We start from the raw sequence: 25,712 nt of genomic DNA on the forward strand, positions 1-25,712 counted from the left end.
TTCTACAAATGACAGCCATGGCTCTACACTATAAAGCTGGCTAGCTAGAAGTTTTTTCTTTTTCTTATAACAATTGAAGCCTGTAATTTAAAGGAAGCTTAAGCGCAGATCCAATGGTGGATGGTCCATTTCTGTCCCAACCCTGTAAGCAAAAGCTGTAGCCTCTTTGCAGTATTCGTTTGCATGAAATCTCATCTTCTCCGCTTCTGATTCGTCGAAGGAGTTTACTGGGAAAAGTTGAAGGGTCTCAATCACTCTCGCCGGCTCCGAAACTTGATTTAGTTCTGCAAAGACGACCAGAAAAATCAAACATTTAAAAGAGCAGGAAAAAAAAAAAAGAGTAAAAAAGAAAAGTTTCTCTTTGTTTCTTAAGAAAGTGATCTGAGAGATAAAAAAAACAGTTACTTCAAAAGAGAAAATATCTTTTAACAGCCATTAATAACGTACGTTTTGGAGAAGAAATCTTGTCATGATCTCGACGAGTGAAATCCTTGTCATCGATGGAAACTTTGCGGCGTTTCTGTCTTTCTCTGGCTTTGTGATTCTGAAACCAATAGAAAACGTTTTTGCTCTCGATCTTTCCATAAAAGCTTAGCTGAGAGGAGATTTTCTGAATCTGATCAGTGCTCGGCGTACGGAGTCCAGACCTGAACAGGTCAGTTAGAACTTTAACCTGTTCAGTAGTCGGATTCCAACGCCCGCACTTGGTTCCATTATTATTGCCATTGCCACCACCACCACTGCCGCGAAAACTCGCAGCTTTAATGCAAAACCCTGACATGCCCTCATCCATATTTGATTTTTCAGCTTCAAATGCCTAGAAACGAAACAAGTCTCTGCGGCCTCAGAACTTCCTTTCTGAGCTTCTGAACTCAAAACAGTGTGAACCCGTGTGCATATATAATACCATAAAGTGGATACTTTGAATTTATTAATCTTTTGTGTTACATTTTTTATTTGCGGAGTAGGTTTTTGTTTTATTGAAATCAACCCTTTGTTTATATATTAATCTGCGTTGTTTTTAGGGAATTTGAGATTGAATTATGTGGATTTGTTCGTTTCAATTATCTTTTCCCGGTTTTTTGTGCTGAGATATATAAATAGAGAGACATGCGCGAAAGCTGCCACTGTTCAACATTGGTCGTCGAGCAGACAAGATGTGAGTTTTCACTAATAATGCATAAAATTGTAATTGAAACTCTCTAACAGCAATTTTTTATTTCCTTGAGTTCATATATGCATATATAAAATTTTCTTTAGGGTTTTTGTGCTTCACAGTAAAATATATATTCGGGAGATTCTTCTATAAGTATTTAAGATAATAATTTGTTACGTATTTTTAATCTCGACTGTTGGATTGCTTTCACTTGATGTGTTGGTAGATTTAATATGCAACATACATGCAATCCAACAATTGACAATAAAATATATAACTAGTTTTTAACATAAAATACTTATTAAAGAATTCTCGTATATATGCAAATTCTAAGATGTTGAGTTTTGTAAATCTCATGCTCTAGAATAGTAGACTAATCTAGTACGTCCAAGACCACCAGGACACGTGAGTAAAGCCAAGCATCATTTTTAATTATGTTGGTGAGTTGCTAAAGATCATATAGAAGAGTGCAATGTGATGGATTATCTTAACTGGGCAATTTTTCAAAAGAAAGATCGATGCAAGTGAAAGTCAAAATTTCACATTGTCTGATCCAAATTGGACGGTTGTGATCGCAACAGACTGACAAAGATACCGAGTTAGGTTGACCCTAAGACTAAGTACAGCTCAGTCAAATAGTGTGGGGTTAAATCTCCTTTTAAGGGTGTGTGGGAACATAAACAAAGCGACAATAAAGCCACCAAATTGAAATATGGGAGAGGGACAACTCATGACCAGCCAAAAGAGGGAGACAAATTGGATTTTCTTATGTCATGTGCCTCCTGTCGTAAGCAACTACATGCCCCTTTTTCCAGTCACTTGGTTGCTTCATCCTTAGCTTCAAATAATATATATAAAACAAATTTTAAAACACACTTATCATTTGCTTGTAGGTACACGATTCTGGGAGTGATCAAAAGTCTAGGTGATATTTTGTAGTTTTGGGTTTGTCCTTACACAGGGAATATATCATACATGGTTGAATGCATAGTCATATCATGATAACGGAATTGGGAAATAACATTAGTGCATGTTATCGTATTATCATGAAAAAGTGAAATTTAAACTTGAGATCTCTTTGGAATATAGTATGTAACATTAATACACTTGATAGTAACTTGAAACATACCTCCAAAACGAAGAAAAGGGTTTAGTTTAGTGCATGGTTTGGTATTGAGACTTTGCATATAGTATCCGTCCTAGATCTGAAATTGGAAACAACATCAATTCATGTTATTGTATTATCGTGAAAAGGTGGAATTCGAACTCGACATCTCTCCTAACATAATAAATGTTGTGAATGCTTGCTTGTGAATCTGGAAATGGTCTTGATCCATTTGATTTATTATAGTTATATTTAGCGTGTGACAAAATCCCAAGAAAAGTCTTGGAGCATGCATGGTTTGGTTTGGTCTCTCAAGAATTTGAATAGTAAATCTGGTAATTGGGTAGTCAAGAGAAGAGCAGTAGCGAAGTGCCAAGTTGTGTTGCACACTTTCGACAATTCCCGAGGATATGTTTGTATTCACGAGCAAAATATTTGTCTGTTTGCACTTGGCACAATAGTTAGCTGACTGCTGTCTGTGAATGTGGTCTGGCTAACTCCTGGGAGCTTTAACTAATTAATTAATTTGAACTAAACTAATTAAACCTAATTAAAGAACATGTTATGCAGGTGAGTGAGTGAGTGGTGACGATGATCATATATGATATAGTACAAGCGCACTAGGGTTTGCTGGGTTAGTGCCAACCCATCCTACCCATCATCTTGAACATGTTCCTGTTTGGAAGCAGAGACTTACTTGGAGGAACATGTCTTTTGTTTTGTTCAGATGAATTTTAAGATGAGTGAAACTTGATTGATTATCATATCATATCATATCATATAGCTAGGCTGAAAGGCCAGCAGCTAATGGAACGCATGCTTCTCGATGAATGCATAATTACTAACAAGTACATTTGACTGAGATGAGATGAGAGGAGACCAAACCAGACTCAAAATTAAAATCAAACATTTGAAAGGGGAGATTGGTAAAAGTGCCATGCTGTCCTGTTTGGCTGTCTTTTGCAATTGTCCATCTACACCCTACACAAACTTTCTCATTCATATATATATATATATATATATATATATATGAGATGAGTTTGACAGACATGAGATTGAGACACAGAGAAACGAGAAAGATGTGTTTATTATGTGTATGTGGAGAGGGTGAATGCGGAAAACGTGAGATTCGAGAAGGCTTAGCTAGAATTAGGGCACGCGTGAAATCCAGGCCGCCCCCTAAAAATCTCCCTCCTTTTTCGACTTTCTTGTCTCCATTGCTGCTTATAATTAAGCACTAAGCAGCAGTGGAAGGTTCACCGCCATCATCCAGACAAAAAGGCCAAAAGCCACCCCACTTACTTACCGTTCATATTTTATAAGAGAGCAGAGAATATGATTTTGGGGGATTAAGACGTTGTGGATATCCCATCCAATCATGCTTGGCTGCTGCTGCTGCCTGCTGGCATCTCATTAATGGGCAAAGGCCAAACTCACTTACTGAAACCCACTATAATCATAATAATTCCACTTGTTAATTGCATATGTACTTAGCATCCTTTCTGTTTGTTGCTACCACTGATAACCAACTAGTTTTTTTTTTTTTTTTTATAATTAATACCAGCAATGTTGGGGGTAGGGGTTTCTTCATCAACGGAGGTTATAATGAGGTGTTTAAAAAGTGAGAAGACTATTTGAAGAGGTCAATCTCACCATCAAAAAAATGTAAAGAAATCATGGGACTTAAACGTTTTAAATGTTTTGATGGTAAGATTGACCTCCTCACTTTAAACTCCTCATTGTAGCCTCTTCCGTTTTCTCACACACTCTATAAGTCAATGCCCTTTTCCGTTGGACCAGACACATTTGCTCACTAAATCTTTTTTAGTAGAGTTAATTCTCTTCACAATTTCAAAAACATTTTCAAGTTCGAATACTCTTCTATAGCATCGATTTTTTATGTGACTACCAGGATATGTGACATTTTCCCATCCGGTAACTTCAACAGTTCATTGGGAAACTCTGGAGTTGTCCCCAAGGGCACTTTATCAAAGATCGCGTACGACTATCAAATGCAAGTAATATAGTTGTAGATGCCCCGTGATAAGTTAATTTGACAGTAATTAACTTCCAAGTTTTCCACTCGTTTCTCCCAAACATGAGGATTATCATATTGTTTACGGAATACAACACCCATCGTTCATATTTCGGATTTCACCTTCATCATAAAGTTGAAAATCACGAGCAGTTCGGGCAAGGCTTCCATGGTGAATCCGTATTGGAAGAAAATAAAGGCATGTGCTCTCTCATTCTACGGGATACAAGACCAAGCCAAGTAGGAATCCCAAATCAGTTTACTGTTCTGCTACTAAAAAGCGAAGTATGGATAACAGATTCAGAAATGACCAGAAGCAGCAAAAAGGTAACATCCTATTCTGGATGTAGTAAAGGTACAAAGATAAAGCAGAATCGTCACACGCCAATGCACAGAAACAAGAGATATGAACCATAACATTAGCTCCAAAAATGATCATGTTTCTAGCCGACAGTTAAAAGCAATCTTGAAATGATTGAAAAATCCTACCTATACTTTCAATGAAATAAAGATATTACAACCTTCTCTGGAAACAAAGGCCACGTTCTCACACTTGGCCATATATCCCTAACAGATGACTTCTTAAAAGTAGAATTGTCTTGACAGTAGATTCTGTAAGCAAATAGGAATTACAGAACCTGCGCAGCCGTGTTCAACTTTTCGGCTAGGGTGAGCTGTGTCCTGGTGATGCTTGACAAATAGAGCAAGACCAAATTGTCCTGTAAGGAACAAAAGAAAAGGACAAGTTTCATGTCAGACAATCTCCCGCAAACCAGGTAGCAAAATTAGTAACTAGACCCACTCCACAGGTTCTATAAGATTGAAATATAAGAACATCAATTGGAAACATATTGAAGAAAGTCAACAAATATACTAAAACTAAATCCTTCCTGATGCAACAAAATGAACCAGACTATATTAGTACCTGCAGGCTGTCATTCACAAGCTTATCAAAAGCTGTAGGAGATAATTTCGGAAGAGATGCAACTGCATCTAAGAGAAATCTCCCTATGTTGTTATCGGGTTCAACACGACTTTCCTGAAAACAAGATCCATTATCAAATTTAAGAAAAATCAAGCAAGACTGACTCATAAAAAGGTTAAACCTCCTTACTAACCACAACATTGTCAACATATTTGTAAACATCATCAATTAAAGCTAGGAGTCGCTCCATTGAGGCTTCCATTCCTTCCAAATCAGTAGGGAGTTTGTCAACCATTGTGGTCTTTAGAATATCATCTGTCATCATGGCAAAACATATGATTTCAAACCAGACTAGCACCATGCTTAAATGCCCAAACAATCATATGCAAAAAAATTAGTAGAAAGCTTGAGTTCAACCAATATACTGAATAAAAGCTATGACAAACATGACACATAAGCGATTTCTGAATGATGAGAAAAGCACATAGCAGCACGGAAATATAACAGACTTAAAAGAAACAAGCAACACTGCAGCTCCTATTTTAAACCAAACCTTCATTTTCATCAGTATTGTAATCTAATATACATACAAATACACACAATTCTTCTCTGCTGAAGTCCACAAGCAATGTCACGTATTTCGACTGTCACATCAAATCTAGATATCTCAGATGCACGGGGAGTCATACGCATCTAAATACATTTCAACTTGCCATATTTGATCCAACGGATGGGAGAGAGAGAATTTTGTGTGTGAATGGGTTCTATACGTGCATGTGTGTCTATCTACAATAACCGTTCAGAACGCAATGCTTGACAGAATGTTAGTCAACCACAAACAAACTGCTACTTTTTGACAAGTAGAACCCCCATATTTTCACAAAGTCAGCAAACTGTTGTTGAAATATGTAATCACGTATTTGTACTAATACTCAGAATAACAAGTTCCTTCGAGTTTCCTCCAAAGCTTAGTGAACAAGTTACTTTTGTTCAATCAATTCAGAAAATTATTCAAGGATTCTGAAGTGAAGGTGTTGTGTGTGTATGAGAGAAAACATGGATCAACTATGATACTGAAAACAATGAGGGATTAGAAGATTACATCCAACTCTCTCAGCTTCAACCATACGAAGATCGAGAGGAATTTCTTGAAACTGTGCTGCAAGTTGCCGATCTCCAAGAGACAAATTCACTGAAACATAGGCTTTAATGGTACCCTCCCCATTTCTAAATCCAGTATCAACAGTCAAATGAACAGGGTTGGGAGCCTCCCTAGAATAGAACTCATGGATCAATACGCTACCCCCAGTAACTCCAAAACCAGTAGAATACCTACAAGCATTCATACAGCCACAACAATAAACATGTTAACCAACTTGGAAATATTAAAAATCTCCATCACATAAGTTTATACTAGCATATATAAGGTTAAAATACATGTTCAAATTTCACGAAACTAACATGGGGACCATGGATTTCATGCTATCACCACAAATGTACTAAACAAATTTTCCACCACATCCTTTTTCCTTTTTACAAATTCTTAATATTTGGCAACGAGCTTAACCACTAGTTAAAGAAAATCCCATTGGAAGAGTTAGAAAACTTGATAAATTTCTGAAGTTTTCTACTCCACAAATGTCAATAAGTTATGTGTTACGCACTGAATTATAACACAAATCACACTAATGAAGAAACATTCAGTCAGAATGAGTATTATTATTACACGCAAAATAGTTAGAATTCCCAACAAAAATTGCCTGAAAATTTGCATATCAATAACTAAGAAAACTAAAATAAGAGAAAGGCATCATGACATTTACCATCCAACAATGACTTCCTTTGGATTCACCTTTTGCTGGGATATGAGCATATTGTGATGGTAATCGATATCTAAAGCAACCTGCAAAGTAGACATCACACAAAAAATTACTAAATCAGTCAGCTGATCTTGAAGAAGATTAAGTTAATTAACTACAATTATAACATCAACCAAGCACGAAGCAAGGGGGAAAATTAAAATCACTATAAATTAATATCAAAATTAAAAACAAAGACATCAGGGAAAGCAGAGGACCTGGTCAGCGCTCTCGTTATGAGGAACGGCGTAAGAGTTTCTAATATCGACTGTGCCATCAGGCAGGACAGAGCCGAGGAGCGTGCCAATAACGCGCTCGGCTTGGTCAGGACGCCTGACATAGCAATCGCAGATGTTGAAGATGACGAGAGGATGAACCTTCGCCGACAAGCTCGACGACGAAGACGTGGAGAACTGCAAAACTGTGTGCTCGATCACCGCCATTCTCTCTCAGCTTTATGGATCTGGTTTGCTTGGGGCTAAGAGAGTTTGCGAGAGAAGGAGCACGAGGATGGCGCGAGCAATTAGGGTTTTGGTGGATAGAGAAGAGATGAGAGGAGATATTGGACTTTACCTTTTCCTTTTTTGAAAAGAATTTGTATGTGGGCCTTTTAACTGTAAACAGTGAATAGGCTGACTTTAGCCCAATGCTTAGCATGTCACCATATGTCTAATGGGCCGACAAAAACGCTAACTAGAGAAATATGGCCAACTATATTTTACCATGAAACCCCTATAATTTCTTTTCTTGAGTTTACTTACACGTGCGGAATAATAAAAGAAATTATAGGAGTTTCGTAGCAAAATTTGTAATTAAATACTCTTAAAATTATGAATCAGATTAACTAGGGGGAATAGTTGATTCGATATCAATTTCATGTTCTCAAATTCTTAAGTTATCTAATTCATCAAACATGTACAAAAAGAGAGTATTACTTTTATACTCTGACCAAAAAAAAGAGTATTACTTTTCTGCTCATAGCATAAACAATGTTAACTCTTTTCAAAATAGTCATCTACTCCTCTTGTGGCTCTGAATTGTGAAAAAGTTAAGTTATTAAATAATAAAGGAGAAGTACATTATTACTATTTTTGAATGTCAATAACAACTTCCTTACTAAACTTTGGGCAAATTGATTAGATATTTCATCTTCTTCCTTATTACTTTCTGTCAACCTCACGAAACAGGCTCTAGCTCAAGTTGCATTGTAAGAAAATTAGTAAAACATAAAGTATGTTCACCTGTCCAATCCCAACCATGCGTTTGTTGTTATATTCCTTTTTATTTTCCCCTCCATCTCCATTGCAACCTGCTCATTTCCCTTTTCAAATTTCCCACATGTTGATGTGCCAGCTGCCAACACTAACTCCAAAAAGCGTATAAAGAATGATGAATAATTAGCTCTAAAGACAAATGAGTTTGGATGTGTTTAGGATTTTCTATTAAGCAAACTAGCTTATTGCATGAATGGTTGTCAAATTTGAAGTCACATGAAGGCCGCCAAAGGAGCAAATTATGATGCCGTGGAGAATCGAACTTGAGATCTTTGATATGTAAGTCCATATTTTGTTAGCTCTTATGCTAAGATGAGATCTTTGATATGTAAGTTCATATTTTGTTAGCTCTTGATATGTAAGTCCATATTTTGTTAGCTCTTATGCTAAAATGAGATCTATGATATGTAAGTCCATATCTTGTTAGCTCTTATGCTAAGATGTTAGACGATAATAATGGATGGAAATTGAGAGTTTTCCTTTCTCTCTTTTTCAACAAAAGTTTGGCATGTCTAAATGATATTAGGTCCGTGGTTCTGCAACTCTATGATTGAGATGAAATGTGGGTTTTCTTTTTCCAGACTAATTATTGAGATATGTAATTAAGCTCATTTAATTTCTTTTAATCTGTCTCACAATTATGCAAATTGCTGACATGCAGCACAGGATGATGAAAGAACTGGAGCTTCTCAAAGTCAAAGAACCTACCAGAGAGAACAAACCACAGCCTCATCCATCCGTTGCTAGGTGGCCACCTAACTTCAACAACTCTCTCTCTCTCTCTCTCTCTCGGTTTTTTCAAACTTTAAAAAGAAAGAATTTCAATTTGTTTGCTTGTGCGTGGTGGAGATGAGATGAGAGTAGGAATGGTCGGTGTTATTTCTGAATTGAAAAGGACACATTTCACTGCCAAATTACATACAATGAGCACTCACATCAGATGGGGGCCTTTGCCTAAAAACGAAAGGAAACCAGGGCCGTTGATTCTTGAAGCAGATCAAATCAAACACATGCTTTGCTGCTCATTAACACTTGCTGAAATACGTACAAAATACCACCAAATACACTTAACAACCATACACAGAAAAGTAAATAAACAAACTCGATCGATCGGCTTCTTGAGAGAGCTCGATAAGTACACGTACGCATCATGTTGACGATCATCATAAACCATTAATTAACACAGAAATTTAAGACTTGGACTTGAAGGGGATGGCTCTGATCACAACCACGTGGTACAAAGCTGCAAGTGCTGCCCCAATGAATGGTCCAACCCAGAAAATCCACTGCAACATTATTTTAAAATACAAAAAATTAGGGTTTAAAAAAAAAATCATTAAATTGCTCTCAAACTTTTAGATGGGTCCTCCTGGAAAGGGAAATTAAAGACTATTGGATCCAAGTTTGAATCTAGCATTAGGGTAGTGAATGCGTCCGCTTTCACTCAAATTCGAGTTTCCTCTCCTTAATTTAGAGCCGTTTATGATACAGCTTGTATTTTTAAAAAGAAAAATAGATCAATCAGAAAGGCTTACATGGTCATCCCATGCATGCTTCTTGTTGTAGATGATGGCAGCACCAAGACTCCTAGCTGGGTTGATACCAGTTCCAGTGATGGGGATGGTAGCCAAGTGCACCAAGAACACAGCGAACCCAATAGGCAAAGGTGCCAAAATCTGTTAATCAACCCCAATAATTCAAATTAACAACCAATTAATCACCAATTAACAAATTAACACGATCCAGCTAGGATAAGGAAAATGATCAAACACTTAATTAGCATACATACCGGAACATGGGAGTCTCTGGCGCTGCGCTTGGCATCAGTGGCCGAGAAAACTGTGTAGACAAGAACAAAGGTGCCAACGATCTCAGCTCCAAGCCCTGATCCCTTGGTGTAGCCATGGGCTACAGAGTTGGCCCCGCCACCAAGCAACTCGAAGTTGCGGCTCTTCTCGAAGCCCTTCACCACCGCAGCACCGGCGATCGCCCCAAGCGTCTGCATGACGATGTAGAAAACCGCCCTTGTCAGCGACAGCTTCCGGGCCAAAAACAGCCCAAACGTCACCGCCGGGTTTATGTGACCCCCTACCGAATTAAACAACCATTAATTAACTTAATCATGAAAAAATAACTCACACATAGTGCCGACGGAGTCTGACTCAGTGAAAAACACCTTGACTTGCAACTCAGTTCGGTGCATTTTGGGGACTGTAGTTACCTGAGATGCCGGCTGTGCTGTAGACTAGGGCGAAGATGGTACCGCCGAAAGCCCAAGCGATCCCTTGAATCCCGACCGTCGAGCACTTTGACGGAGACTTGACGACGCCCATCACCGTCAAAATGGTGATGTACAGGAAAAGGAAGGTGGCGATGAACTCGGCGATCCCAGCCCTGTAAAACGACCATGACGTCAGCTCACCGGGCTCGAACAGCGGCGCCGGTGGCGGCTCCTTGTAGTCCTTGCCTTCATCTTGGGTCTGAGCCGACGTCCCAATCGGCTGCCTCTCCGAAAACTTGTTGGCTCCCAACTTGACATCCTCTTCCTTGCCCTCCATTTTCGCTTTAATTACAGAACTAAACCAAGCACAGAGACCGTTTGATCTATCTGATGTGAGAGACTCAGAGAGAGAGAGAGAGAGAGCAGTGGGTGTTTGAGTGGAGAGTGGGTTGTGGTGTGCAATTATATATAGCAAGTGTAGCGACTGAGTTAGAAGCTGATGAAGTGAGGGCGGGTGGTGGCGGGACCCAACGGGTGTTTTAATTTGATTATATTTTCTTGTCATGTGGCCGACCAATCATTTTATAGGCATTTCAATAGTTTTCATAGAAATGGGACATACGTAAGGAAAATAAATTATTTTCCAATATTTTCCACGTGGCGCGATTGTGTTCACGAATGTATGAGATAATACTGCACAGAATGCACCGTCCAATCACATCCGCCACAGTGCTGAGATGAGACAGAACTAAACAAAGAAATGGGTCCACGTCATGAGTTCTGGTTCCAGCGAGCTGAAGAATGCGTACTGGATGGGGAAAAAGCTTACATACACCGGGTACATAGAAAAGGGATATGGGCCCGATGCAACTTACATGTACGTTTTTTTTCTTTTTCAGATGCTATCATAAATATGCACTCGTGACATGTAAGGTTTTTGGCGATGCTATAATATCGTGCCACCAACTCTATTGGACCAGTGTAGAGTTGAGTTGGACTTCAACAGTGAGAATCTTTATTTTTCGTGAGAGGTGATTGCACATGTAATGTGGTCGGATTGCTTTTCTTTCTTATCAGAGTGATTGCACGGATAGTGTGGTTAGATAGTCTCACCGGAAATTTTCAATTAAGTAGCGCTGGACCACGATCAATGATAAGTCTGCTCCAGCAGAGCTGATCATGTTTGGCTCGTGATTTTAATTAATCGAGCTTTTATGCTAATTGCTAGGTGGCAGGTGGTTAAGAAACCTTCAATCATTTATCCTGTGATGATGAGTTTGATTCTTTTTTGGTTGATTATGAGAATTTTATAACCTATCCCATGAACAATCATCTCTTCAATTTTGAAAGATCACTCGCAGGATCGAGCTGCTCTGTATGCTGACAGCTGCCACTTTGCTTAGAAAACAATTAACAATGGTTGTAATGGAATCATAGTATTTTTTGTATATTTTATATTCATGCATATATTAATTAAATTTGTCAATGCATTTGTAATAGACTCATGGTATAGTTATCTGTAAATTGCAATGACATTTCTGGATAATGATAAATAATGTTTCACGTCGCTGTTGCATTTCATCATCTCCAATTCTTTATGGGAAAAATGTTCCCTCGTTTTGTTCTGGCTCAGAATTATAGGCCACATAGAACTTGGAGAGGCATCACATGTGGGTGGAATTTGGATGGCCTGGCCCGCCACACCATCATTTCTTCTTTAACTTAAATACTTGTCCGGAATTTCTATGTCGTATTTATCTTTACATTTGAGGTCCTACATTTCTTCTTCCGTCAATATTACTTGTATCATAAAATGATTATATTGGGTGGGCACCAAAATTATTGAAGGAAAGCTACAATGGGGTCGTGGTGCCATCTGGACCACATGGGCACCATGGTAGTCGCTAGTCAGCTTTACAAGTGGACTCACAAATTGATATGAGCAGAAGTTTTAACCTGTAAATTGCCATGCTTAACCTAAAATACTTAGTGGCCGGGAAAATCGTAATTTATATTTAAATGAAGACCATGTGGGATAACACTCACACACACAAGAGACAATTATTCCCATTTTAAAACCATAAACAAATATTATGGTTGTTAATCTTGTATTAAGTGGTGACAAACCGCTTATCACATATTTGATTCTAATAATTTGGTAGCTGCAGCCGCCCGGTGGATTAGGGCCACTGCTTTGCTCGTTGCTGATTTGGCAGCACATGATGTTCCTGGAGCAAGCCTGACCAGGTAGTCTTTTATTTTGCTGCATTTAAATATATAATAACCCAGATGGATTTGTATTTAAAACCCTGGAAACAGATAAATAATTCTAAAAAGCTGCAACCAAAAAGTGAGATGCTCTGTCATATTCGGATGAAATATGATGAACAGGTGGTTAGGTAATTAGCTTCTATCAGTCCCCATTAAACAAACATTAGCAAGGGTCAAGGATAATTTATTAAATTAACACAGAGGGATTAATGCAAATAATAATAATTCAACCAGTTTTGGAGTTATCTAGCAACCAATCCACTGGGATGAATATACAAAGACAAAAGAAGAAATAACTCTTCAATATAATGATGATTGTGAACATAAACTTTGGCTGCAAGCAAACAGATTAAATGACTCCCGTTGTGGCAGACATTATAATCAAAGCATGCTCTTTAAATCTGAACCCAGGTAATATCACCGAGATAAAATTGCTTTTGCTCATACTTGATCTCATTTATTTTTTTAATTTTAAAAAAAAAACATATCCTAGTTGTTCTTAGCAAATGAAGAAAAGAAACTTGCAGATAATTATTTGTTTTCCCTTAGAAATAAACTTTGGCCTCCCCTCCCTCCTACAATAACTATTTTTTATATTTTTTTTATATCTATGCTAACATGGATAAAACGCATGCATTAAGCATGCATGAACCAACTCCACATTAAAATCAAGAGCATCTCCATTGCAAGGGTAAGGGGAGATGTAAAGGGCATTTACACTTATAGTTGCTGGAAGTTGCTCAAGTGGTGGAGTGTAAATTAATGCAAATATAGCATTTGGGCGAAAATGTTAAAAAAAGGGACATTTACATCTGATTTTACATCCTCATTTGTTGAGTCGCACATGCTAAAAAGGATGATAGATAATGCAAAAGTGGTGGGCTCCAAACACATAAAAGGTGAGATAGTTACCAAAATACATGAAATATCCGTTTGGTTCAACTTGATATAAAATCATTTACTTCCATGTCTTTTTATATCTCTAATTTACATCTATCCCATTGGAGGAAAAATGACATTTACATCTCGTGAAGGTGTAAAGGAGATGTAAATATTTGATAACCAAATGAATAATATATTCATTTATCAAAAGAAGACCATTGAAATTTCACATCCAACCCTAGAATTGTAAAGGTCTAATTTTTTAATATAAGTGACATTACGAGAATGCATAGGTAACTTGAATGCTACTTCGGCATTTTCGCTAACCTAATGTAGATATTTAATTTGATTATTAATTGGCACATTGCCCACAATCTATCGTTGGGAGTGGCAGGAGAATGTATTAGGTGCGCTTTTTTTTCATTATGTACTTTGGTTCTTTGTACTTTGTGATGTCTAGTCTATATCAATGGGGCTTGGTGTGTCTTTTTATTTCCCATGATGAATTTAATTTACCGACTCAGAAGAAGAAGAAAAAGAAAATCCCAGGAGCAATAATGCAACTAAAGACAACCGACCTTCACCGCCCAGTTTCATAATTTCTTCGTGTGATGCGCATTGTTCATGTTTTTAAAATGCATTGTTGAGTGCTCCTACTGTATAGCACTGACAAAAGGTCACGACAAATTTGACCAAATCTTCTTTGGCTTCTTCATGAGTTTGTTGCCTTCAGCGTAAGAAAATTAGATTTTCTGCCATACGACGACGACGTATGACATTAACAGCACAAATCTTATAGCCGACAAATCCTAGAAAATAAGAAACAAATACACAAGTACTTCCAATTTTTATCCCATGTCACGAATGCGATATTAATTTGTTGTGCCTCTGGGGACGTGTGATTAGTACACTTTGTAAACAAGGAAGTTAATTTGTGTTAAATTCAACTGGAGCGAGTTGTTATATTGCATAGTTAATGAGATTTAGTGTAAAAAATGACATTGATTTACAAATTAGTAGTCTTAAGTTTAAACCTTCATTTCTGTAACACCGTCGTAGTAGCATGTGCGAGTTTAGAGATTATCGCTTAGCTTGTACTCCCAAAAAAACATAAGAGTAATTTTTTTTTTTTTGGGCTAAATAATGAAGGTCTTTAATCCGAAGCTGTTTAAGTTGCTACAAGGCCCAAGTAGTTGATTGGACTTTGGACCATAATTTAATAAGTCCTTTTCATGGGGCCTTCAGATCAGGAATTGGGAATTGGGTCAACGTGAAGTTTGAACGTGAGGTGTCCAATAGTGTTGCGCTATGTGTCCCTATATATTCACAAATCAATTGAGATGTACCCAATGCAAATAGTGACACTACATCGGAATTTGACATATAGATCGATTATTGTCATGTTACAGCATATCCAATTGATAGTCAAAAATGCCATATAGATATTTAATGGTTATAAATAACATCTTCCATCACTCCAATCGATGTGTCAAAGATGATGTGGAAAGGTTGAGATGTTATTTTTGACATCCCAAAAGCAAGATGTCAAATGAATATTTTATTATTTTTTATTTTATTTTATTTTTAATTAAAAATAAATCAACACTAAAATGTAATAAAATAATAATTTAATTTGACATATCAAGTGAAGTGTAAAGCTGTGTAAAATATTAAATTGCCACATCAGCCATCAAATTTAAATTTGATGTTTGGTATTTGACATCTCCCTTGGAGATGCTCTTAGAATTAGTGACACTCGTGTGTGAGTTTGATTCGACCAATATTGTAGGTGGGTTTTACAGCATCAACGATCATCATCAATCTCCTGTTGTTCAAACTTAGTAGTTGAATATCGGATTTGTTGTGGTTCCAAATGAACAATGTTTTTGACATTAGGCTAATTCCCTATACGAACATTGACTCTTACAAACGGAAAAGTTAAAAGAAAAAGAAAAGACCCAAACCTAACTCGTGGCACAATGATAGTAACATCATATAGCTACCTTCTTTTTTTTATTTCTTTTGCCTAAAAACATCATACATTTACCTCATTTACCCCAAAAAAAAATAAAAAAAAATCCTCATACAGGTAGATCCACTCCCAAAGAGTCGGCATAGACGCATGGAAAGGAGAGACGAGAAACGACGTCGTCAAGCCCATTGAAAATTGACAAAGAGGTTCGTTCTCCTAGTCCACTTTAACGGCCGGAAAGAATAAATATTTTTCCCTTCAAAGATGGTGCTCTTTTTTCATCGATCATCATCAACAACCACCTGAAGACAATCCGTTACGCCAACCTATTTGATGTCGTACACGTTCATTTGCACCAAACTTTCCGTCTACTACCTCACACCCTAACTGACCTCCGGCCACCTCACAGGAGCCTAAACAAGAAGTTATCTCCCATCTGCCCCTCCGATCTGAGACCAAAATGTGAGCGCGGACGTTGCTTCGACGTCAATTAGAGCGCGGACGATAGGATCAACGGCACCAGCTACTCGTCTCCAACTTTAATCTCATCACAGCCGTCCATCTCTCGTCGTTGCACGGGCTTTGCCCCATAGTACTTACACCCGCGTCGCACCATAACGATCTCTCTATCTCTGCCGGCGAGTCACAAAAACGGAGAGATTTTAATTAATGGGAAGTTGCAGAAGGGCGGAGACTGAGTTCGAAACTTGTGCTTGAAACACTCGTTCTGACTCGGGCAAGCAAATCGGGTTGGGCTTGGCGCGCGAGCTCGCGACAGCCGAGTTCGCCAAGCCACGCGGTGATGAGAGGGAGCTCGTGGAACCGTCGAACGGTACAGAGGCTGCGGCAGGCGTTGATCTCGACCGTTGGATCCATGAAGATCAAGCTTCTGCTCTGCTGTTGTATCGGCTTCACGCTCATCGCGCTCGCCAGCCGAGCTTCGGACTTTATGGGATGGACCAATCAAACTGCTGCTCTGGAGCGGTTCTCTGATTCACGGTTCGTACTGTTGTTTAGATATTTCCACAGCTGCACATATCCTTCCCGCATTAGTCGCTAATTATAGGTTTAAGTATCGGATTAGTCAGCTATCCACTTGCACATCAATTATTCTTTTTTTGGAAAATAATTAAGCTCGGGGTTTATATTTGATGTTTGGTGAATAAACTTATTTTTCTTTTCGACTTTTTTTAGGAGAGATTCAATAAAATCCCAAACTTCTCTAGAACTTGTTGGATTTTGAGTATATAGAGATGAAATTGAGTTGTTATATGATCAAATGGAGATAAATGAATTGATGAATCTAATTTTCAATTGTTGAGAATATTTCCATATTAGATCATTCTTAGGAGCAGGTATGACTCCGATGGAAACTGAACATTAGCTATGGAAAGATTGGGAAGATTGTGTTGGCTCTATATTGCCCTCATATGCGTCTCTAAATTTTACACTCCTAGACTGTTTTTAATGTATTAACAGAGATTATCATTTGCTGGATGCTATTGATTGGCGTATTGTTGCTTACATCGAGATACCAGTTGTTGTGTATTCATGCTGAAATGAAATGTGCAACCTCTATGCAGGAAAGGATACTCTATTGTAATGAACACTTGGAAGAGATATGATCTTTTGAAGCAGTCAATTTCTCACTATTCTAGATGCCCTCGGCTTGATTCGATACATATTGTGTGGAGTGAGCCAAGTCCTCCTTCAGATTCTCTGAGAAAATTTCTATACCACATTGTACAATTGAATACTAGAGATGGGCGACAAGTTGAACTGAAATTTGATATCAATACCGAAGACAGCTTGAACAACAGATTTAAAGAAATTAAGGATCTGAGAACAGATGCCATTTTCTCAATTGACGATGATGTTATATTCCCTTGCCCTTCAGTAGAATTTGCTTTCGATGTTTGGCAAAGTGCATCAGATACAATGGTTGGATTCGTGCCTCGCATGCACTGGGTTGATCCGACCGTATGTCTCATTTTCTCCTCTTGCTGCAATAGTTATTCTAAAGTTTTGTCCACATGTAGAGATAGTATTACCAAAGTTCTTGCCGTCTTCCCTCTACTTCAAGCTTCTTGGTTGGAATATTGTTCTTAATTTCTGTTTGATGTTTCAAGTTCTTATTGATCCATTTAAGCTCGAAATTATACTTTTTAGGCTAGACAACCTTTACAACAAGACCATTACCATTTACTGAAGAAAACTCATTTCTTGTTCATAATATTGAGAACTCATTATGGGTCAGCTGTCTTATAAAAATATGCTCTCTGTGCAGAAAGGTGATAAGAATCACTACATTTATGGCGGATGGTGGTCAGTTTGGTGGACAGGTACATACAGTATGGTACTGTCTAAGGCAGCCTTCTTCCACAAAAAGTACCTAAGTCTGTACACAAATGAAATGCCAGGATCAATCAGAGAATTTATAACCAAGAACAGGTTTTCACTTTTTCTTTGTTCATTTGTCGCTTACCTTTGTTTTTGTGCACTCATCTATTGAGCTGTGTTTGTGTGCATATGTTTGTTTTATTAATATGCAAAAGAACTTAATATTGGGTTGGATTTCACCAGGAACTGTGAAGACATTGCGATGTCTTTTCTCGTAGCAAATGCAACTGGTGCTCCTCCAATATGGGTGAAAGGTAATCACATATCCTATGCTAATTTACATACTTGGTTTTAACTTTGTTTCCTTGCATTTTCGTGTTCGGCATTGTAGTTTTATTATATGCCATGCAATGAATGGGTATTTTGCATATTTATGGGTCCTTATAATCTGAATAGGGTTGAAATGAGATTAAAAAAAATAACTTTTTGTTTCTACAGAAAGATGTTACAAGAGTTGCAGACAAGCCATAATGAGTTCTGGATCATAAATAAAGTTTTAATCGAATAATGCAGCAGGCATGATGAAACTTAGAATGACGGTTCAGAGCGTTTAAATGTTGAGATGATACCTGTTCTAACTTCTAAGTGCCTTGGTCAAGGACACCCCTGCTAAATTGAGTCCAATATAAACATTTATATGTGAACTAAAGCTTTCACCAATAGTAATATAACAATGATGGAAATGCCATAAATTTCTCTTGTGATTTTGGGGAGGAAGGCTAACTCCTGCTCCCATAGCCTTTTACTTTTGTAAACATTGTAACCAAAGCAAATTGTCACCTTGCTTGATGTATATCAGGAAGTGCTTTGCAATACACTACCGCATTATTCTCTCTCAGTTATTTTCTTTTCTGGTACTTATGTATTGCCGTGCTTTTCTTCAGGTAAGATATTTGAGATTGGTTCAACTGGAATCAGTAGCTTAGGAGGTCACAGTGAAAAAAGAACCCACTGCATCGACAGATTTGTTGCCGAGTTTGGACGAATGCCATTGGTACCGACAGCTGTGAAGGCTGTTGACAGTCGCAACATCTGGTTTTGGTGATTCCAGAGCTTACATTTCCATCAATCAAATTGCTTCAGTCCTGTTAGAGTTATTCTGGTACTTCTTTGTTCCTGAGTTGTATAATATTGGATTCTAGGAAATGTGTGCCATTTTATGACAGCAGCTAATTTAGCAGGCCCATATATAGATTGATTTTCTTGTATTCTTACCTTGTAACACGAGGCAGGCAGTTGCTATATGAGTAATGAGATAGGTCTTTTCTAGTATCAGGTTGTTGTAGAAACATACGGTGTTTTTGTGTTTTTGGCATCTTGGTTAAATGACACTCAAGGAATTTACCACATCCCAGAAATTATACCTCCAGTCCGGATGATTCTATTTTGAATCTCCTTATATGATTTAGCCTTGTAACTTTTTTTTTTTTTCCATATGGAGATGATCGTGTATGTTGGGAGGGAGGTAACAGATAATTAATGGTAATATTTTTGAATTTCAATTCGGACTAGACACTATAAAGTAAATCAATCTTTTGGAATTGGATTGATTTCCTTGAAAAAAAAGACAAGAGAAACTTGGTCAAAACTGAATGTCAAACTCATTTATTATTGCGATCAAACTGGAGTACAAAACTAGGTATATGCTAACTCTGCAGTCAATCTGGTCTAGAATGAGAATGACAGGTTTTTATTTACATTCTTGGTTAAATTGTTTCCTATAGATACTTAATTTAATTGGAGCAGTAACACGTCCCTGGCACTGCCGGATGGTAATGGTAGCCCATACTTATTTATCAAATTACAAAACTTGGTTGTAGTTATCATAGGATGTATCGAGGGGGAAGCAGGTGTCTTCGCCGCCAGTGCTCCAGAGGAAGTTGGCGTACTTGGAGGCATAGTAGGGGTTGCAGGGTTCAGTTGCCATTGCTTGCTGGTATCTCTCTTCTGCACCCCAGAGGTCTTTCCTTACTATCCACAAGAAGTCTGCATATCGACTCACAGCCTCGGCATCTGGTTTCTCCCCTTGCACGGCGCGCCTGAAGCACTGCTCAGCCCTGCAAACCCAAAAAACACAGATCACACACTCGACCACATAATTGAGTCCTCTCATCAGGCCCTTGCCATAGCCTTCATATCGAAAAACAGAACCAAATTCCTCCATGGTCCAACCTTACAAAACAAGGACAAGTATTATTCCTAAACATATATGGCCGGCTACTCTTACTCATCTTCACCAAAATGATGGGCTAGGTTTATTTCCTTGGTAAAAGTTAGATTCAGACAAGCAAACAAGGCAACAAACAAATATGAATTAATGTAAACAGTAAGCACATTGGAGAAGATAATATGATACTCACCTATCATGATCACGCATCACGACATAGAGGAACTGTGCATAGTTGGAGAGTAGGAGTGCATTATCGGGCTCCTTAGCTAAACCTATCTGGTACAAAACATCAGTTCTAAAGTATTCGTCATAATAATCTGGTTCGACATTCACCGTCACCGGCGACACAAACTGTTGCAGGGTTTCATGATCAAGGGCCTCATCCCTCAATTCTGCTTGCATCCTTGAAGCTTCCTCTACCACAGAGTTCCACAATTTCACCTCCTCCTCGGTTGTGAACTCCTCATGATTGAACAACGAAATACCATACATCTTTTCAGGATCAACAATGGCATTCTTGATTGAACTTGTTGGGCTCACTTTGTCACCACCATCACCATTCACGCCTTCATTCGAGGTCCTTTTCACAACCCCATTAGAATCAGTCACAGAAAATATGTCAGCTTCGGAAGCATCATCAGATTTTGAATTGGGCTGTTCTTTTTTCTCAGTCACAGTAAAAATCTCGGTGATAACAGGCAAAGGTATAGCTGCAACAGCAGCATTATTATTCATCGAGTACACTGTGAAATTTGCTAGCAAGACCATCACATAGACCATGAGAGTCGGCGATTTCGAGAAAACCTGCTGAAACAACCACACAAATGACATGTTCATTTCTCTCTTCTGCACCTTAGCTACGATCTCTTGCAAGTCTTCAGAGTAAAGACTTTCCCTTATACTTAAAGCGCTGCTATGAAGCTCGCGTACAATGAACACCATGGAAGAGAATGCCTTGTTCAAAGAGCAAGAAGTAAACTCCCCTGCTTCTCCTCTGGGGCTCTCTTCCCATTGGCGATGCTTCTTCTTTATTAACCTAAGGGACATAGGAAACTCAAGGCTGTTGGCCTTTCTTTCAATGGTGGCTCTAACAATTTCATTTCTTTCTGGCCAGTCTGGTGGCTCTGGATGAATACCGAGAAGAGAAGGTTCTAAAGCATTGAGCTTCAAGCTCGAAGATTGCAATGAAAAGCCATTAGATTTGCTGTTTTCACCTTCTGGGAACATGGAAACCGGAGACGTTTTCGAGATTTTCGATACAACCAAAGGTGGTTCCTCTTCACTTTCCTCATCATCTTCTTCAGAAAAGTTGAAATTTTGTGCCAAATCTTCAATCTGCTTCGATAATTCTTCGTAGGAGAAATCATCAAAATTGGCTCTACAAAGTTGCTTCGAGTTACGACCTTTCAAACTACTCGACCCAGAAGAGACCAAACGATGAACGAACCCATCAGCCAAAGCTCCACTGCTTCCACTGGGTTTTGTCAGCGAAGGAAAAGAAATTGAATGCGATGATTTCGAAGAAGAAGAAGAAGAAAGTGGATGCGGTACTGAAACCTGAAGTATGCTTTCCAAACTCTTAGAACAATGAACGACCCCGGATCCCATATCTAATAATCAACCCTAAAAAAGCTACACGATGAGAAACAGAGAAAACCCAAAAACAGAGGCACAGATGCAGCAACTGACAATTGAAGAAAAGAAAGAGTAGAATGGAGGAAAAAAAAAAAAGAAAAAAAAGCAGTCACACACTAGTCCCACGAATCCCGTGCATCAAAAAAGTCTAAAAAGGTGTCATATCATATTCATACAAGGACTGCAAATTTTTATGATTTTGGATGCAGCAAAAGTCTAACCGGGTTCTAGAAGTCCCTTTTAATCCAACCTGAAATGGGTGAAAGGGCAAACACGTTTAATCAGTAAAAAATTCATAATCTCCAATCCATACATATAAATATATATACATGACAATATCTCACCCAACCCACCGCATCAAATCATTGCAAAACAAAACCCTTTTTTTCTAAAAAGATAGGAGAGTGATTAGAGAAAAAAACAAGTGTGAAATCATGAAATGATCTGCATTGATGATGACCATGGCTTGAATGGGTTCCCACCCTCACCGTTTTACGTGACAAAGTCCTTTACCATGGAGGAGAGAATATTCAGCGGAAATTTGGAGTTATTCTCTTTCTCCGGAAATTGAGAGAGAGACCCGAATTTGAAAACTGTAATGAGACACAGCAAAAACATACAACACAAGTTAAGAATAAGAACCTTTCAGGGTCTTTGCTTGTTTGTTGGCCGTAGAAAGGTAGAAATTTTCGGTTTGGTATTTTCAGGTGAGAGACTTGCACCCACACGTGGAGAAATGCTACTGGTACACTGCGACGATTGGCATTTCTTCCGCTAATTATAGTTCTTTCCGTGTATGAATTCGCCTTCCTACTTGACCCCATTGGACCGTCTGTCCATGACATTGTTTCTGATTTGTATTAATCAGCCAGAAAATCAATTTCTCTTTCGCTTGGTAAATAAAATCAGATTTTGTTCGCAACGAATAAGGTTTCTGAAAACGTGGGACTACCGAGTCACATGCGAACTGCGATGACTAACAACCGCCTTTTGTTCCTATTACTATTGAAGTTGACACTTGGCGAAATAATACAGACTCGCCCACACACCTGTCGTCTAATTCTATCGACACGTGTAACGGTGCAGGTGGAATGTTGTTGAGGAAATCTCTCTCTCTCTCTCTCTCTCTCTCTCTCTCTCTCTCTCTCTCCTCCCATTAGTTTAGAAAGTTCCATTTTCTTTTTTGGGATACCCCTGAGTTACAAAGTTTGAAACTAAATTTTGACGCTACCATAAGAGGTTCACATTAACAACTTTGGACCCAAGATCATTGAGGGCCCAATTCACAAACACTGGTGAGATTGAAGCCTGAACCCGAACCCATGTGAAGCTAACATAGTCCAACACAACACAAATGGTAGGCCTTATTTGCGGGAGACTCATGCGTTACTAACAAAACAGTAATATTCTCGTTTCACACAAGTGCTTCTCGGATATACGAGCACTCAAGTTTCCCTGGAACCAGTTCCTCCCTAGAAGCATTCCTTTCTTCGTAATCAGACCACAAGTTAAACCATGAGAACCAATCAAGTCCAGTTACGTCGCATAGGAGTGGAAGAGAAAAGAATCATGTGCTGCTGTTCCAATTCTGGGCTTTATTACGTTCTCCTTGGATAAATAACAAATTAAATATTTTATAAGAATGGTAATATTTTACAGGATTTAATCATACATGAAGACCTATAACATATAAGAAAAATCCACCAGGGAAACATTCAAAATAACAAGTTCAAAAAAATTTCTCTCTTAATATAAGTCTCCGTCACACACAATTTAAGAAGAGGAGACCCAGTCAACCTCCTAACCCAACCAGTCAACGCGCCAAACAGTACTCACTGTTTCCTCCGACTCCGTCTGACTCCTCCTCCTCCATGTTCGTGATTCAAACTGTCGCCCAAAAACGTCTTTGCCGCGTCCAAACTCGGAAAATAAGTCGGCTCCAAGAATATCTGACTCAGTGAGTCACATATCTCCGTACTCACCACGACTCGGTTCCCCTTCGCTTCCAAGCTACCCATCAAAACCACCAGCACCTGTTTGTACGCGTAGTAGAACCGCTTCAGCGCCGACTCAATCGCCTGAAGCGCCTGCAGCACGTGGATCTTCTCCGAGTCCGAATCCGATCCGATCTTCTTCTCCGAATACAACCTCATTGCCGCCTCCTGAATCCTGGGCCCACCCTTGGGGTCCACCTCAACATCCAAGATGTACGGCACCCTGTGCCTCAACTCCTTACAAAGCTTCGTCACGTCCACCAGCCCCTTCGATCTGAAGCAAAACGACTCCGTATCGTCCACCGTCTTGATGCTGAGCTGGTTCTTCAGCCTCAGAAAATCGTCCGGGTCCATCAGAAGGTGGAGATCTTCGATCTCCGCCAGAAGCTTCCATATCCGTTCGATCAGGTAACAGTCACTGGCGGCTTTTTCGAAGTCTCTCGCCTCGATTCGGCGCGTGACCCGCTTGAGAAGCTCCTGGCAAACGAACACCCACGACTCGAGGACCTGGTGCGTGGTGTACACCGTCTGGTTCTCGTAGTTGTCGATGTGATCGTACGGGCTCTTCTTCAGCGAATGCAGCTCGATCGGCCTGCAAACGGCGTCGTAATCCAGGTTCGGCTTTCCGGCTAGGTTCGGCTCTCCCAAACCTAGCGTGTACGGACAGCTCCTCATCTCGCATTCGATCGAGTACAAGATCTTCTGCGCCATGCCTTCTGATTTCTGCCACGTGGCGAGCCGCGGAAGCAAGCTGGCCTCGCTGGTGCGGCTCACCACCGTCGTCTCACCCGAACTCCACACCTCGGCTGAGCTCCCGTTCCGAGCGAGCTCGCCGTACGACGTGCTCAGATCGACGATGGGAGCGGCTCCACGTGTCTCGCTGTCTTCTTCGTCGTCCTCGATCAGCATCGCGATGAGTTGTATCTGGCCGGTGGTGAGCGACTCCAGCCGGCGCTTCCACTCGCGCCGGTTCGAGTACGGTCTCGGGTCGGACAAAACGGTCGAGATGAACCGGAACGAAATTTCGAGAGCTTGCAAGGCCGGTTTTAGAACGGACTCGTTTCTCCAGCAGGGGAAGTCGTTGGAGTTCCAGATGTTTCGGAGCTCGGGGAGGCGAAGGTAGTGCTCGTAGGTGGAGCAAGCCATTTCGGAAGCCTCCGAAATATCAGTTTGGACTTGTGCGGCGCGAAACGAACCGGGTATCGAAACGTGGAGCTTGTTGGAGAGCTTTGGGGATTTACTGGGTATGTCAGAGGAGACCATCTTGGCTTTCCAATCTAAATCAACCATGTTTTTAGCAGAGAAATGAAATGGTGAAGGAATTTGAATAAGGGCTGTTATCTTTGTGAATTGGATTTTGTTTATATTTTGAACAAAGGAAGGAAGAGAGAGATGGGTATTTATAGGGCAACGGAAATTTCATACAGAAGAAAAGGCGTGTGGAATATGGGCATGAAGAACGAGGAATTTGAAAGTCGTGGTTTTGAAAAAAATCAAAATTTTAAAAATTAAAAAAACGTTAATTTTCTTTTCTTTTCTTTTCATTTTTATATAATAGATTTATGGACACACAAAGCTTATCCATATTACCTAACGACTAGCCTATTATCAATACGGCGTGTCGTATGTGTACTGTACGTAGCTTCGTAAGTAGGAAACTGCCTTTGTTTGAAATGGAATCTAAAATGGTAGAACCATTGAAGTTTGACCATGGTCAACCAAGCACATCCAGCTACTACCCACCGCCACTACATCCATACCGCCTTCCATTCCATCCGACTTTTCTTTTTTCCTTTTTTCTGAGGAAATAAAA

The 25,712-nt window shown here is 39.2% G+C and overlaps 6 protein-coding genes across 9 annotated transcripts; 1 reads left to right on the plus strand and 5 right to left on the minus strand.

Moving 5' to 3' along the window:
- Window positions 1-87: 87 nt before the first annotated feature.
- LOC117620167 (WUSCHEL-related homeobox 7-like) lies at window positions 88-827 on the minus strand. The gene is made up of 2 exons (XM_034350298.1): window positions 448-827; window positions 88-284 (listed from the first exon to the last, which is right to left on the minus strand). The coding sequence occupies exons 1-2, from the start codon at window positions 791-793 to the stop codon at window positions 88-90; spliced, it is 543 nt and encodes a 180-aa protein (XP_034206189.1). The 5' UTR covers window positions 794-827.
- A 3,835-nt stretch (window positions 828-4,662) lies between these two features.
- On the minus strand, window positions 4,663-7,692 carry LOC117618849 (eukaryotic translation initiation factor 3 subunit F). The gene is made up of 6 exons (XM_034348595.1): window positions 7,299-7,692; window positions 7,045-7,124; window positions 6,324-6,553; window positions 5,415-5,536; window positions 5,222-5,335; window positions 4,663-5,015 (listed from the first exon to the last, which is right to left on the minus strand). The coding sequence occupies exons 1-6, from the start codon at window positions 7,521-7,523 to the stop codon at window positions 4,926-4,928; spliced, it is 861 nt and encodes a 286-aa protein (XP_034204486.1). The 5' UTR covers window positions 7,524-7,692; the 3' UTR covers window positions 4,663-4,925.
- Window positions 7,693-9,209: 1,517 nt separating this feature from the next.
- On the minus strand, window positions 9,210-11,113 carry LOC117618955 (probable aquaporin PIP1-4). The gene is made up of 4 exons (XM_034348745.1): window positions 10,576-11,113; window positions 10,144-10,442; window positions 9,890-10,030; window positions 9,210-9,640 (listed from the first exon to the last, which is right to left on the minus strand). Exons 1-4 carry the CDS (start codon window positions 10,910-10,912, stop codon window positions 9,545-9,547), a joined length of 873 nt encoding a protein of 290 aa, XP_034204636.1. The 5' UTR covers window positions 10,913-11,113; the 3' UTR covers window positions 9,210-9,544.
- A 4,726-nt stretch (window positions 11,114-15,839) lies between these two features.
- On the plus strand, window positions 15,840-19,499 carry LOC117619072 (glycosyltransferase family 64 protein C4). Its single transcript, XM_034348894.1, has 5 exons — window positions 15,840-16,699; window positions 17,284-17,680; window positions 17,988-18,151; window positions 18,284-18,354; window positions 18,985-19,499. The coding sequence occupies exons 1-5, from the start codon at window positions 16,503-16,505 to the stop codon at window positions 19,143-19,145; spliced, it is 990 nt and encodes a 329-aa protein (XP_034204785.1). The 5' UTR covers window positions 15,840-16,502; the 3' UTR covers window positions 19,146-19,499.
- Window positions 19,500-19,682: 183 nt separating this feature from the next.
- Window positions 19,683-22,833, minus strand: LOC117620251. 4 transcript variants are annotated; one of them, XM_034350400.1, is made up of 3 exons: window positions 22,548-22,833; window positions 20,461-22,155; window positions 19,683-20,157 (listed from the first exon to the last, which is right to left on the minus strand). In XM_034350400.1, the coding sequence occupies exons 2-3, from the start codon at window positions 21,876-21,878 to the stop codon at window positions 19,902-19,904; spliced, it is 1,674 nt and encodes a 557-aa protein (XP_034206291.1). In that variant the 5' UTR covers window positions 21,879-22,155; window positions 22,548-22,833; the 3' UTR covers window positions 19,683-19,901. The 4 variants fall into 4 exon arrangements, with proteins under 4 accessions (XP_034206291.1, XP_034206288.1, XP_034206290.1 ...); XM_034350397.1 differs by lacking the exon at window positions 22,548-22,833 and adding an exon at window positions 22,394-22,537; XM_034350399.1 differs by lacking the exon at window positions 22,548-22,833 and adding an exon at window positions 22,259-22,537.
- A 647-nt stretch (window positions 22,834-23,480) lies between these two features.
- Window positions 23,481-25,389, minus strand: LOC117620252 (nematode resistance protein-like HSPRO2). The gene has a single exon (XM_034350401.1). The coding sequence runs from the start codon at window positions 25,187-25,189 to the stop codon at window positions 23,738-23,740; it is 1,452 nt and encodes a 483-aa protein (XP_034206292.1). The 5' UTR covers window positions 25,190-25,389; the 3' UTR covers window positions 23,481-23,737.
- Between the last annotated feature and the right edge of the window lie 323 nt (window positions 25,390-25,712).

This window comes from Prunus dulcis, chromosome 2, assembly GCF_902201215.1.
Source record: "Prunus dulcis chromosome 2, ALMONDv2, whole genome shotgun sequence".
NCBI classification, from domain to species: domain Eukaryota; kingdom Viridiplantae; phylum Streptophyta; class Magnoliopsida; order Rosales; family Rosaceae; genus Prunus; species Prunus dulcis.